The 14,759-nt window shown below is 44.5% G+C and overlaps 2 protein-coding genes across 5 annotated transcripts in view; one reads left to right on the forward strand and one right to left on the reverse strand.

Annotated features, from left to right (window-relative positions):
• Nucleotides 1-14,759, forward strand: part of LOC142292100 (cell division cycle-associated protein 7-like) — a 179,172-nt gene that overhangs the window by 89,741 nt on the left and 74,672 nt on the right. The window lies entirely within an intron of this gene.
• AMHR2 (anti-Mullerian hormone receptor type 2) overlaps nucleotides 1-14,759 on the reverse strand; it is an 84,173-nt gene that overhangs the window by 60,591 nt on the left and 8,823 nt on the right. For both annotated transcript variants that reach the window (XM_075337210.1, XM_075337209.1), the window contains exon 3: nucleotides 14,607-14,738. In XM_075337210.1, the coding sequence (XP_075193325.1) occupies nucleotides 14,607-14,738 (132 nt within the window). The remainder of the gene's footprint in view (nucleotides 1-14,606; nucleotides 14,739-14,759) is intronic.

Genomic DNA, 14,759 nt, shown 5'->3' on the forward strand with positions numbered 1-14,759 from the left:
CCAATCATAGGCGCCGGTGGGCGGGGAAAGCAGGGAATAGGAGATTGTTTAATGAGCGGCCGGCTTTTTCAAAATAGTAAAAGCCGCCGCAGCAGTGTGAATGCCGTGCAGCGCTGCGCCGGAGATCGGAGAACGGTAAGTATGAGACAGGGGGGGAAACTGACCGACAGACTGTGAGAGAGGGACAGACAGACAGAGAGACCGACAGAGAGACAGAGAGACCGACCGACGGACTCAGGGTATGTGCGCATGTTGCTTTTTACCTGCTTTTTACCTGCTTTTTTGCTGCTTTTTCTTCTGCGCTGTTTAATGCCAAAATGGATGTGTTCTTCTATTCAAGCAAAGTCTATGGGAATTTGGGTTTCTTGTTCACACTATGTTGTTCAAAATGCTGCCTTTTTGTGGCAGAACTTTGGTCAAAAACTCAGCTTTGCAGTGCAAAACCCAAATGGCAAAAACAATTGACATGTTGCTTCTTTGAAAAGCTGAGTTTTTGACCAAAGTTCTGCCTCAAAAAGGCAGCATTTTGAACAACATAGTGTGAACAAGAAACCCAAATTCCCATAGACTTTGCTTGAATAGAAGAACACATCCTTTTTGGCATTAAACAGCGCAGAAGAAAAAGCAGCAAAAAAGCAGGTAAAAAGCAGGTAAAAAGCAACGTGCGCACATACCCTCAGGGAGATTGACCGACATACACAGAAATAGAAAGAATAGCCGACATCACTAGAAATAAAAACACCAAACGGACACGGACTATAGGTAGATGCATACGTGTTTACTAACGTGTGTGCACATACCCATAGACTTTCATTGTGTCCACGTGTGCGTGCTCCGTGCAGATAACGGACATGCATCCGTGCAAAACGCAAACACATACGGATCACGGACACGCACACACGGACATAATGAAATAACGGACGTGTGACCACAATCATAGATTAACATTGGTGCACGTTTGGCCGTGTCTCCGGTATATACGGAAACGGACCAAACACGCACGTGTTTCACGGACGTGTGAAGGGGGCCTGAGGTGTAGTTCTCAATTGGAAGGAGATTGTATTATAAAAGGTGGTTACATGTCATATGCGTGCCTTATGATAGTAAGAGAAGAGGTGTTAGTTAGGATGTGGCTTATACTCTTCTCTGTAAGTTGACATGAAGTAATCACGTATTTGAATCTTCTTTTTTTTTCTTCCTGTAAATTCTCTTGTTTACTTTAATAAAGAAAGATTAAACATAAAAATCGCATTCCACTCGGACCAATGTTACTTTATGGGGCAGCTCCCATAAGCAATTATTTTCTCAGCCCTAATCGGACCGAGAAAACAATTCCAGCATGCTGCGTGTGGAATGCGATCCTGTTTCACTCGCACCCATTCAAGTCTATGGGGGCGAGAGAAACATCGCATTGTACTCGCGTTACACCGGTGTAATGCGAGTGCAGTGCGATTCTCGCATCAGCCGGCAACAAAGGAGATGGGGAGATAAATCCCTCCTTCTCCTCTGCTGCGCCGGCCCTCCCCTTCACAGCTGTAGTCTGATTGCACGATCGGACCACGGTCGCATGACAATCGCATGACACTCGGCTATTGCTGCGCTGCGAGCGTGAGCCGAATGTCATGTGAGGACTCGCAGTAATCCCAATGTGGCCTCAACCTTAGACATCATGATAGACCATATATAAAATGATCCAGCACTCAAATGTTTGCTGGTGAAATTCTTTAATAGTGGTATACGTGAACTGTGTAGTAGTAACGTTTTAGTCTTTCGACCTTCATCATCAAACATACACATGAATGTAGCCTGGGATGCCTGGACACGTGGGAAAGACAGGTGCTCATAGGTAACACGACAAGATTGCTCCAGAGCAGTATGGGAAGGGGGTGTACAGCAGAGCTGAGTGTGATTACAAACACTTCTGCATCTATGTTCCTCACAACTCTGTCAGCTCTGCTATATCCCCTCCCATTCATTATGACTGCTGAGAGTGGAACGCTGTGGATATTTATAATCACACTCATTTCTCCTGTATTCAACCTGCCCGAACACTGACTGCCATGATGAAAGCTGAAAGTGTAATCACACTGAGCTCTGCTGTACTCTACATAATAGAGCTGCAGCGATCAGGGCTCTGAGCGGAGCTGTCATTACCTCTCCTATGAGAAGCCATGTTCTTTTGACTTTCTGGGGGCATGTTCTTTTTTTCCCCTGCATGACACCTCTTGTTTATGATTGACAGATACAATGCACACCCTACGAAGAATCTTCGGTAAGGTCTCCTTAGGTTTTTATCAAAAATTATAATCTAAACATTAGAAGCTAATATCGCCGCAATGGAGATGAGAAATTACAAAATAATAAAAAAAAAAATTAATCAGCTCTGCAGCCAGTATTTCATGGTAAAAGGTGCCATAAAATGTTTGTTTCCATGTCGAGCAGTTTCAGTGCTCATTATGTAGATTCAAGGTTTATCATGTGCACAACCCGTACAGAAGGGTAACTAGTGATTAGAGCCGAGGTTCATTGTTCGTACCGAACACAGACTTTACCAAAAAAACAGAGTTCGGGTGCTTTATGTATCCAAACCACTCTGTTCAGGTACACTCGGTGCTCAGCCCAGTGCAAGCTGCTTACAGTGTTTTAACGGCTCGCACTGGGGGTAACAAAAGCATGATCAGATGTAGTATGCACCAAAAAAAATAAAAGCTACCCACCCTCCCCTGGAAGTGATCTGTTTATGGCTGGCTGCATGTGGACGGAGACCTGAACTGCCCAATTAGTGACTTTCATTGGGGTTCAGCTCAAGTCCATGTCCCAAACTGAACTTTATCTAAAGTCCGGCTGCACCCGCCGTACTGAACTTCCACAGGTTCGTTCATCAGTACTAGTGATGACTAAGCATGCTCGGCACTGCTCATTACTCAATCAAGCATCAGGCTGCTCGGGCACACTCATTACTTGATCGAGTATCGCCATACTTGAGTCCCCACCCCACGTGTTTCACGGCTGTTAGACAGCCAATCTACATGCCGGAATTGCCTGCAATACACAATAAAGCGGTAGCCTTTTGGCTACTGGCATTACTGTGATGTGCCAGCCGCATCGCTTCATAGGGTCTTAACCTCTTTATGGCCTAGAAAGTACCTATACGTCCTAAGTTGTCTCCTTCCCTTTAATGCGGGACATTAGACTTGTGCAGCTAACCTCCAGGGAAATAGTTTGGAGGTTTTTTTTTTTCAAATAAACTAGTTTTGTGTCTTTTTTTTCTTTTCACTTATTGGGTTAGTAATGGGAGTGTCTGATTGACACCTCTCCATTACTAACTCTTGGGCTTGATGCCAGCTGACATTACACAGCTGACATCAACCTCCAAATTATTACCCCGATTGCCACAGCACCTTGACAATTGGAAGAGTTATGCAAAGCTCCAGAGTTGCCACATCCAATGTGATGCGTCAATTCTGAGGTGGCTGCGGGCTGGTATTTTTAGGGTGGGAAGGGGCCAATATCCATGGACTTTCCCAGCCTGATAATACCAGGCCCCAGCTGTCTGCTTTACCCTGGCAGGTTATCAAAAATGGGAGGGACCCCATGTCATTTTTTTTTTAATTATTTATTTCCCATCAGCGACTTGTGAGTCTTCACGTCTTCCATATGCTGTTTGCTTTGAACGCAGCAATTTTCCTGCCTTCCCAGCCCTCCTACTAGGGTCGTCTAGAAAAATGCTTGAGTTCCCCATTTAGTTCTGTTATACTCATTACTCAAATCAAGCCCGTCGGAGCGTCCGAACTGCTCGATTTGAATAACGAGTACGCAAACATTTTAGTGCTTGTTCATCTCCAAGAGTAGTCATTCAGAATTCAATAAGTATACCAAACGTTATGTCTACTGTTCAGTAGGAAAATTACAGCTTGTTTTGTGCTTTTGATGATAGATTTTGATTTTAACCCCTGCCACTGAATCCACTTCTTAAGGCTGCTTTCACACATCAGTTTTTTGGCATCAGGCACAATCCGGCAAAAACCTGAAAAAACGGATCCGGCGTCTGTTGCCACCGGATGTTTTTTCCCCCATAGACTTCTATTAGCACCGGATTGTTCCAGATGGCCTTGCGTTCCATTCGGCTTTCTCCGGATCCAGCACAATTTGCTTATCCAGCGGCCGGATGGGACACTGAGGGGAACATTTACTGTCTCCGGCGAAAAACCGTATTGTGCCGCATCGCATGTTTTATATTGGAAGCCTATGGACGCCAGATCCGGCGTATTGTGGCAAAAAATGGATATGGCTGCCGGATCCGTTTTTTTTAACTGACCATGCTTATTAAAGCCTGCTTAACATGTTATAATTCTGCATCCGATATCGTATGCGATCGTAACCGCCCCCATCGTATGTGCGGCACGTTCAATTTTGTTGAATGTGCCGCACAAACGATTAACCCCCGTCACACGTACTTACCCGTCCATACGACCTCGATGTGGGAGGGACGTTCGGCGTCACATCGACGTCACGCGGCAGCCGGCCAATAGAAGCGGAGAGGCGGAGATGAGCGGGACGTAAACATCCCACCCACCTCCTTCTTTCCGCATTGCTGGCCGGGAGCCGCAGGACGCAGGTAAGCTCCGTTCATCGTTCCTGGGGTGTCACACAAAGCGATGTGTGCTACCCCTGGTACGATGAACAACCTGACGTTTAATTCATGAGGAATGAACGACGTGCGTGCGATGAACGTTTTACCGTTCAATCGCACGTACCTGTCACACACTGCAATGTAACTTACGATGCCGGATGTGCGTCACTTACGACGTGACATCGCCGACACATCGTAAGATATATTGTAGTGTATAAAGCGGGCTTTATACAACGGATCCGTCAAAAAACTGAAGGAACTGATGGAAAAAACTGGTGCAACTGATCCGTTTTTTCGCCGGCTCCGTCGCATCAGTTTTTTCGCCGGATCGTGCCTGGTGCCAAAAAACTGATGTGTGAAAGCAGCCTAAGTTAGCAATTTCCAAAATAGATGTAGATTGGGAGGTTGACGATATTTAGATTTATTAACCTAGGGTAAACCTGTATGTTATCACATCTTTCTGGAAAATGAAAGGATATTAGTTGATATATATTGATTAAGATTCCCAGAATTTGAAAAGTATATATATAGTTGGTATCTATGTATGGTTGCCTTTGATCAATGTGACATGAAACTGCAAGGTAGGACATGATGTCAGCCTTCTGAGTCACACTTTATGCCACCCATCGTTAGCAAACACCCCCCTTGTCACATTTTCCTATTAAAAACTCATCAAAGTCTGTGGTCATTCTCTTACTGGAACGGTTTGCATTCCAAGGTTGCTCCCTCGTAGCGTTCATCCAGTCACAGGAGGCGTTCCAGTGTGCACATCGCTCTAGTTCAGCTGATAAGAAATACAGTCAGAGAAACATATGTCCTCCCCCAACAGCACCTGTGTTCCCCAGTGATAAGCTTCCCAGTCTGTGTGATCATACCAACAGCAAAAGAAAACATCATTCATTCCGAAACTGTGTGGACAGCAAACAATGATGTATATGTACATTAACACCTTCAGCGTGCAATCATATGGTAAAGACTGACGATCTAATGTACCGTACCTCTATCAAACCTGTCCATGACCCCAGCGTCCAGGCATTGTACTCAATATTATACTTTATAGAATTTATTTTTAGATTTATTTTGCCTTTATCTCATTTTCCCAATGGAAAACTATACATCTTTTCTCCACTAAGGTTTTCCAGAATAGTTGCAGGGCGGTCACACCAAGGGACATAACTACAAAGGTTACTCTCATACTTCAGCCTAAAGTCAGCCATATACAGTAGATGACGGTCGGCTGAACGATCGTTTTACACGATCTCCCATAAACAAAAGTCCTCGTTCGACAGAGCCCTCCACTGTTCTCCACGAGAAAACTGTCACCAGATCCTGATCTCCGGGAGAACAAAGTGGTTGGTAATCCAAAATCAGACATGCCCGATCAATATTTCCCCGACGATCAGTTTTCCAGGCCTCCATACACATTAGACTGTTGTCTGAACCTATCGATATCGGTGGGCTCGGACGACATTAGTCTATTGAGTATGGGAGCATTATGGGGTGGTTTGTTGTCTATGTGCCAAATGGACTTCATGTGGACCAATACACGTGAATGGGGTAGTCCAGTTGAATGTTTTTACATAAGCACTGATTAGAGTTCTTCAGCTCTAAGGCCCTGTGCCCATGGGAGATCGTACCTGCGGACGTTTCTGCAGGTATTTCCGCATGTTCACACAGCAGCTCACGGAATCCATTGCTGTGGTATATCTGTGGAGTTGTTGCAGTAAACCTGCGGAAATAGTGAAGATTTCGTGCGGATTTCCTGCCCTGTATCTCCATAGATCCATAGAGGAGCGGAAATTCCGCAGATACTTCCGCATGAATAATGGACATGCAGTTAAATCCGAAGCATTTTCCGCAACCGCAAATACCGCAGCATTGATACAGCGCTCCCTAAATCCCATAGGATAACATGGGGAGTGTCTGTACTTGCGTAAACCTGTGGATTTATCTGGAAAATCTAGAAAATCCGCTGCAAAATCCACGGTTACTTTCTCCTGTGCGCACATAGCCTTAAGGTGGTGTCACACATAGCGACGCAGCAGTGATCACGACCAGCGATCTGACCTTATCAGGATCACTGCTGCGTCGTTAAATGGTCGCTGGTGAGCTGTCAAACAGGCAGATCTCACCAGCGACCAGTGACCAGCCCCCAGCCAGCAGCGACGCGTGGAAGCGTAACTAAGGTAAATATCGGGTAACCAAGGAAAGCACTTCTCTTGGTTACCCGATATTTACCTTAGTTACTAGCGTCCACTGCTCTCACGCTGCCAGTGCCGGCTCCCTGCTCCCTGCACTCCTAGCTAGTTAATTACCCGATGTGTACTCCAGCTACGTGTGCAGGGAGCCGGCACTGGCAGCGGGAGAGCGGCGGACGCTAGTAACTAAGGTAAATATCGGGTAACCAGGGAAAGGGCTTCTTGGTTACCTGATGTTTACCGTGGTTACAGCTTATCGCAGGCTGCCAGACGCCGGATCCCTGCTCCCTGCTCGCTTCAATTCGTCGCTCTCTCGCTGTCACACACGGCGATGTGTGCTTCACAGCGGGAGAGCAACGTCCAAAAAATGAAGCAGGACATTCAGCAACGACCGGCGACCTCACAGCAGGGGCAGCTCGTTGCTGGATGTCACACACAGCGACAGCGACGGGACGTCGCTGCTACGTCACAGAAAATGGTGACCTAGCAGCGACGTCGTTGTCGTCGTTGCTATGTGTGACCCCACCTTAAGAGTCCAGCTGACGGAGGAGCCCCTGCTGGGAAATCTCCAGCTTCAGTGGCTGCTCTGATCAGTGAATGAAGTTACTTTCCCTGTAACCCGAGCACTGGAGCACCACGGGATGCTCGGCACTGACCGTTACTCAATCAAACACCCTAATGTTCAATCGAGTAACAAGCAGTGCCGAGCACGCTCGCTTGTCACTGATTACAAGCCATTCTGCTCATGAAAAAAACATAATTGGCATACATGGTTAATACATGCACTCTATAGTTGTGTTACCCTGTAATTAATGATGACAATGCCTGGGCAATATTTCATATGGCCAAATTGCGTTTGTTGGCAGGATTTACGCGGATTCCCCTATAATGCGTCATTGCTGTCGGGGCTCGGAGTCTGCTACGTTTCATTTCCTTTTCAATTTGATAACAAAAAAGATCAAAGTCCAAATTCTTTATTGGTTGTGTTAATCAAACATTCACATATTCTGCTGGTAAAGTAGCATAATATTGAATACAAAGTTGCTGAACCATAGAACTTGTTACCAGGTTTATGCTATGTTATCCAAAAGCAGATGTGAGGGCTGACCCCCTGATTCCGGTGATGTGTCACTTGCTGGGCTCCATGCTCAGTTTGATACCATCTCTTTTTTCTCTACTTCAGATCTAGCAGTGCTCAGAATGCTGAGGTGTGTATAACCCTGCCCACACCACTGATTGTCAGTTTTCTGTGTACACTGTGCATAGACAAAGAGCTGCTAATCAGTGGTGGGGGTGGTCTACACTGACCAGTTGATTAGGAGGCACAAGATATATAGTATTGTAGTGATAATCTCCTGCTGATAAAACAGTTGTTTTTATTAAAACAGTATTATATGGAGAGAAGGTATGCACACCAGTGACTATGTAAGGGGAATACATTTAATAGCAGAAACTGCTGTGTGAATACTGGCCTGAAAAATACAATAACTACAGTCATATGAAAAAGTTTGGGCACCCCTATTAATGTTAACCATTTTTCTTTATAACAAATTGGGTTTTTGCAACAGCTATTTCAGTTTCATATATCTAATAACTGATGGACTGAGTAATATTTCTGGATTGAAATGAGGTTTATTGTACTAACAGAAAATGTGCAATCCGCATTTAAACAAAATTTGACCGGTGCAAAAGTATGGGCACCCTTATCAATTTCTTGATTTGAACACTCCTAACTACTTTTTACTGACTTACTAAAGCACTAAATTGGTTTTGTAACCTCATTGAGCTTTGAACTTCATAGGCAGGTGTATCCAATCATGAGAAAAGGTATTTAAGGTGGCGACTTGCAAGTTGTTCTCCTATTTGAATCTCCTATGAAGAGTGGCATCATGGGCTCCTCAAAACAACTCTCAAATGATCTGAAAACAAAAATTATTCAACATAGTTGTTCAGGGGAAGGATACAAAAAGTTGTCTCAGAGATTTAACCTGTCAGTTTCCACTGTGAGGAACATAGAAAGGAAATGGAAGAACACAGGTACAGTTCTTGTTAAGCCCAGAAGTGGCAGGCCAAGAAAAATATCAGAAAGGCAGAGAAGAAGAATGGTGAGAACAGTCAAGGACAATCCACAGACCACCTCCAAAGACCTGCAGCATCATCTTGCTGCAGATGGTGTTAATGTGCATCGGTCAACAATATAGCGCACGTTGCACAAGGAGAAGCTGTATGGGAGAGTGATGCGAAAGAAGCCGTTTCTGCAAGCACGCCACAAACAGAGTCACCTGCGGTATGCAAAAGCACATTTGGACAAGCCAGTTACATTTTGGAAGAGGGTCCTGTGGACTGATGAAACAAAGATTGAGTTGTTTGGTCATACAAAAAGACGTTATGCATGGAGGCAAAAAAACACAGCATTCCAAGAAAAGCACTTGCTACCCACAGTAAAATTTGGTGGAGGTTCCATCATGCTTTGGGGCTGTGTGGCCAATGCTGGCACCGGGAATCTTGTTAAAGTTGAGGGTCGCATGGATTCAACTCTGTATCAGCAGATTCTTGACAATAATGTGCAAGAATCAGTGACGAAGTTGAAGTTACGCAGGGGATGGATATTTCAGCAAGACAATGATCCAAAACACCGCTCCAAATCTACTCAGGCATTCATGCAGAGGAACAATTACAATGTTCTGGAATGGTCATCCCAGTCCCCAGACCTGAATATCATTGAACATCTGTGGGATGATTTGAAGCATGCTGTCCATGCTCGGCGACCATGAAACTTAACTGAACTGGAATTGTTTTGTAAACAGGAATGGTCAAATATACCTTCATCCAGGATCCAGGAACTCATTAAAAGCTACAGGAAGCGACTGGAGGCTGTTATTTTTGCAAAAGGAGGATCTACAAAATATTAGGCTATGTACGCACTAGAAATGTCCTTTTTTTTCAAGAAACTTTCTTGAGAGACATTCTGGGAGTTGAAAATTCCCGCACCTGCGGGAAAAAAAACGCCCCAAATCCGCGGTAAAAACGCATGCGCTTTTACCGCGGATTAGCTGTGATTTTACCGCGATTTCACCGCGGATTTTCCGCAGGTTGTTCCTGACACATGCAAGTATAGAAATTCCGGGGGTATTCCGCAGGTAATAATGGACATGCTCGTTTTCTCAAGAAAGTTTCTTGCGAAAATTTTCTCAAGAAATTTTCTTGAGAAAAATCCGCAGCGTGTGCACAGCTATTTTTTTTACACATAGGTTTTGCTGGGAAATGTCTGCAGAAAGATTTCTATTCTTTCTCAAGAAATTTCCGCGGCAAATCCACGGGTAAATCCGCGGGTAAAAAGGTCTAGTGCGCACATAGCCTAAATGTCACTTTTATGTTGAGGTGCCCATACTTTTGCACCGGTCTAATTTTGTTTAAATGCGGATTGCACATTTTCTGTTAGTGCAATAAACCTCATTTCAATCCAGAAATATTACTCAGTCCATCAGTTATTAGATATATGAAACTGAAATAGCTGTTGCAAAAACACAAATTGTTATAAAGAAAAAAGGTTAACATTAATAGGGGTGCCCAAACTTTTTCATATGACTGTACATGCAAAAATGAAAACATGAGAGTGGAATCTGTATTACTGCCATGAAATATGGATAAAGAGAAATGTAGCTATTGAATTGATCAATGCAACAGAGCCCCAAAACCTCTTCACGGTATTCTCTTATTTTTGGGGTTCCTAGCTAATGTGTGTCCTCTCATGCAGTTAAAAAACTTAAGTGCGCTTTACGCACTACTATATATCTTACGATGTGTCAGCGGGGTCACGTCGTAAGTGACGCACATCAGGCATCGTAAGTTACATTGTAGCAGGTGACAGGTACGTGCGATTGCGATTGAACGGTAAAACCTTCATCGCATGCACGTCGTTCAATTCCTTAAAAATTGAACGTCAGGTTGTTCAATGTTCCCGAGGCAGCACATATCGCAGTGTGTGACACCCCGGGAACGATGAACAGATCTTACCTACGTCCTGCGGCTCCCGGCCCACAATGCGGAAGGAAGGAGGTTTGCGGGATGTTTACGTCCCGCTCATCTCCGCCCCTTCACTTCTATTGGCCAGCTGCCACGTGACGTCGCTGTGACGCTGAATGTCCCTCCCACTCCAGGAAGTGGATGTTCGCCGCCCACATCGAGATCGTATGGACAGACAAGTACGTGTGACGGGGGGTTATTCGTTTGTGCGACACGGGCAACAAATTGAACATGCCGCACATCCGATGGGGGCGGGTACGATCACATACAATATCGTATGCTGGATCGTATGGTGTAAAGCAGGCTTTACCAAGTATGGGAAGCTGAGACCCAGGCACAAGACATCTAGTCCTGTAGTGATAATCTCCTGCTGATAAAACAGTTGTTTTATTAAAACAGTATTATATGGAGATAAGGTATGCACACCAGTGACTATGCAAGGAAAAAACATGTAATAGCAGAAACTGCTGTGTGAATACTGACCTGAAAAATACAATAAATGTATTCCCCTTGCATAGTCACTGGTGTGCATACCTTCTCTCCATATAGTGATTTTTTTTTAGGTTTTTGCACCCAGTTCAGACTTAGCATGGTGTTCCAAACGTTATTTCATTATTTATTAGTAGTCTTTCGTTTGTGAACCCGACCCCACCCATACCTTGCCGGTCCACATTATACATATATAGCCTGGGTTTCAGCTTCCCATACTTTGTAAGTTTTTTTAACTGCATGAGAGGACACACATTAGCTAGGGACCCCAAAAATAAGAGAATACCGTGAAGAGGTTTTGGGGCTCTGTTGCATTGATCAATTCAATAGCTACATTTCTCTTTATCCATATTTCATAGCAGTAATGCAGATTCCACACTAATTTTTTCATTTTTGCATGTAACTATTGTATTTTTCATGTCAGTATTCACACAGCAGTTTCTGCTATTACATGTATTCCCCTTCCATAGTCACTGGTGTGCATACCTTATCTCCATATAGTAATGTTTTTTTAGTTTGTGCACCCAGTTCAGACTTAGAATGGTGTTCCAAATGTTATTTCTTTATTTGTTTTATTAAAACAGGACAGCTAAGGCGAGTAAGTGACATATCACTAGAATCAGGGTCTCAGCCCCTACGTCATGCTGCTCTCAAGTTGCATATCAAAAACCAGCTGACAGATTCCGGTTAACGACATAGAGTGAAGTAATTTAGGTATTATTGGTTTAGGGCCATCACATCTTACTATCATCTAACATGAGGGCTGTAGGGTCTTCTTACCTACTCTAGAAGAAACAATATCAGAAACCAAAGACATGATTTTCCCCTTGTCTGCAGAAGACTTAATTTATTAAAACAGTTGTTATTAACATTTCCTTTCCTTTCTGAAAATCCACATGTAAATAAGCAACACAGACTGACTCAGACCCTGTGCTTTCTATGGAGGCATCTTCACATAAGGTGAGCAGGGGCAGGAGCAGGGTCAGCTGTCACATCACCTATTTTACTGGTGGATCCTGTGTTATCAGCTGTGTGCACAAGTGTTATCTGTCATTGTAATCCTGCCTAAGATGATAATGACACATCTGAAAAGTCTTCTGTAAGGAACAAGAAGTACAAGTCTAAAATAGCTGTAAATAGCGGTAAAAAATTGCAAGATTTCTATTTTTTAATTCAAAATTTATTATGAGTAAGGGTGCATTATGACTGGTCGATTATCAGGAACGCTTGTTTTATGATAATCTGCCTGTCTAAACAAGATATGTGCTGTTGAGTACAATGATATTCTATGGCACAGAACGATTATGTTAACAGTCACTCTTTACTGCTGTGAGTGCGGTAAGCGTTTCTAAACAAGTGTCATGGGTGACAGACAGTCATGTGGTTTCAGGCAATAGAAGGTCACAGCGTTTGGCTGCACTGAATGCTCCCTGACTTTTTATTGCTCCTGCCGTCAGTATTCATTGGTATAGGTAGCTTTCCTGCTGGATTTTCATCTCTCCCCCTTTTGACCCAGCAGGAGCTCGCCTTCCACCCAGCTGCTGATCATCAGTATTCTCTTGGTGCTTAAATACTCCCTTCTTCCCTGGACTGGTGCTGGTGATATTATTCAATTAATTCTAGCTCTGGTTGCAAGCAGGTGGCTTGCTCTCTTCTTTAGTAACGTTGCTGAAGCTTTGCTGAACTCCTGCCTGTGTCATCTGTGGATAAGTAGTTCATCCTTTTTCCCTTGTTTGTCCTCCTTGTGTCTTCCTTTAGCCTTTAGTGGGGATAACAAAGACCTCATCCCATCCAGTCCCTATTTAAAGCCCAGGACTAGGGATACCTAGGGTCAGGTATCCAGCTCGATGAATAGGTGCGGAATCTATCTAGGGTGGTGAGGGACCCCAGGAACCAGCAGTAGTGTTGGTCAGGGGTCACCATATCCCCTTTCCCTAGACACAGGGGTCCCCTTCCCTTCCCTTTCGCCGCTTGCTTTGTACTTCCCCGTACCTACCGTGACAATCAGCTAATAAATTACCCCCAATTGGCTTGCATGTAGCCGATCAGTGGTCGTCTGACAGCTGCAATCAAACTGCTACATACAAGCTGGCATTCACTTAATAGGCAGTTTGCACGGTTCTGCTATACTTTCATGCACACAGAGCTATTGCTAACACAGTTGCTCTGTGCTCATAGATTTCCATTGTTCTCGGCAGCACAATCTTGTTTACACAGGACAATGTGCTGCCAAGAGCAAAAGTGAGCTTAAAAATAATTTCTCTCGACAATCGAGTAATTTGTTCTGTCATTGAGTGATTGGCAGCCTGTTTGCTTTGGCCAATTATCGGGAAACAAGTGATTCTGATAATCGTCAATTCTAAATGTATGTTAATATACAGTATAGGCATGTTTCTGTTTCCACCATTTTTTGTATTTATCATCCATGTCTAGATTTTGGGGTTTTTTTTACACTTTGCAGTGCAATTATTTTTCGAGTTAAGCGGGCTTCACACGCTACAATATTGTTAATGAATTATCGTCGGGGTCACGTTGTTTGTGACGCACATCCGGCGTCATTAACGATATCGCAGCGTGTGACACTTATGAGCGACCTTAAACGATCGCAAAAGCGGCCAAAATCGTTTGCCGCGGAGAGGTTGTCCTGAAACAAAAAATCGTTTTCCTCTCATTAGCGATGTTGTTCGTCGTTCCTGCGGCAGCACACATCGCTGTGTGTGACACCGCAGGAACGACGAACATCTCCTTACCTGCGTCCACCGCAATGCTGAAGGAAGGAGGTGGGCGGGATGTTACGTCCCGCTCATCTCCGCCCCTCCGCTTCTATTGGACGCCTGCCGTGTGACGACGCTGTGACGCCACACGACCCGCCCCCTTAGAAAGGAGGCGGGTCACCGGCCAGAGCGACGTCACAGGGCAGGTAAGTGCGTGCGACGGGGTTAAGTGAGGTTGTGCGCGACAGGCAGCGATTTGCCAGTGTCGCACAACCGACGGGGGCGTGTACGATCATTTGCGATCTCGCTAGCGAGATCGCAGCGTGTAAAGCCCACTTTACCCGTAAAACATAACTCTGGTGGAAAGACCATACAAACAATCCCCTATGTCTCAGCTTGTTGGACCCTACTGAGTGTGACCAGAACATATTGTTGGGGTGTTTGGGGTGGCGCTATTCTTCAAAGTAAAGAAGAAAAACATAATACAGAACAAGAAAAGATAATGCCAACAGACGTCACACTCTCACAATACATACATTTACTCACAAGAAATGTGCTGATGAGACAAGCTGATGTTGGCATTACACATGTCTGAAGAACACAGACACTGGTACCTGCCTTTCTGGTAGACGGGAACACAGATTTCAGATCTGCACACGGCATTTAAAGGGAAACAGCCTGCAATATAAGACAAAGACA

Source organism: Anomaloglossus baeobatrachus, chromosome 2, assembly GCF_048569485.1.
Source record: "Anomaloglossus baeobatrachus isolate aAnoBae1 chromosome 2, aAnoBae1.hap1, whole genome shotgun sequence".
In the NCBI taxonomy this organism is placed as follows: Eukaryota; Metazoa; Chordata; class Amphibia; order Anura; family Aromobatidae; genus Anomaloglossus; species Anomaloglossus baeobatrachus.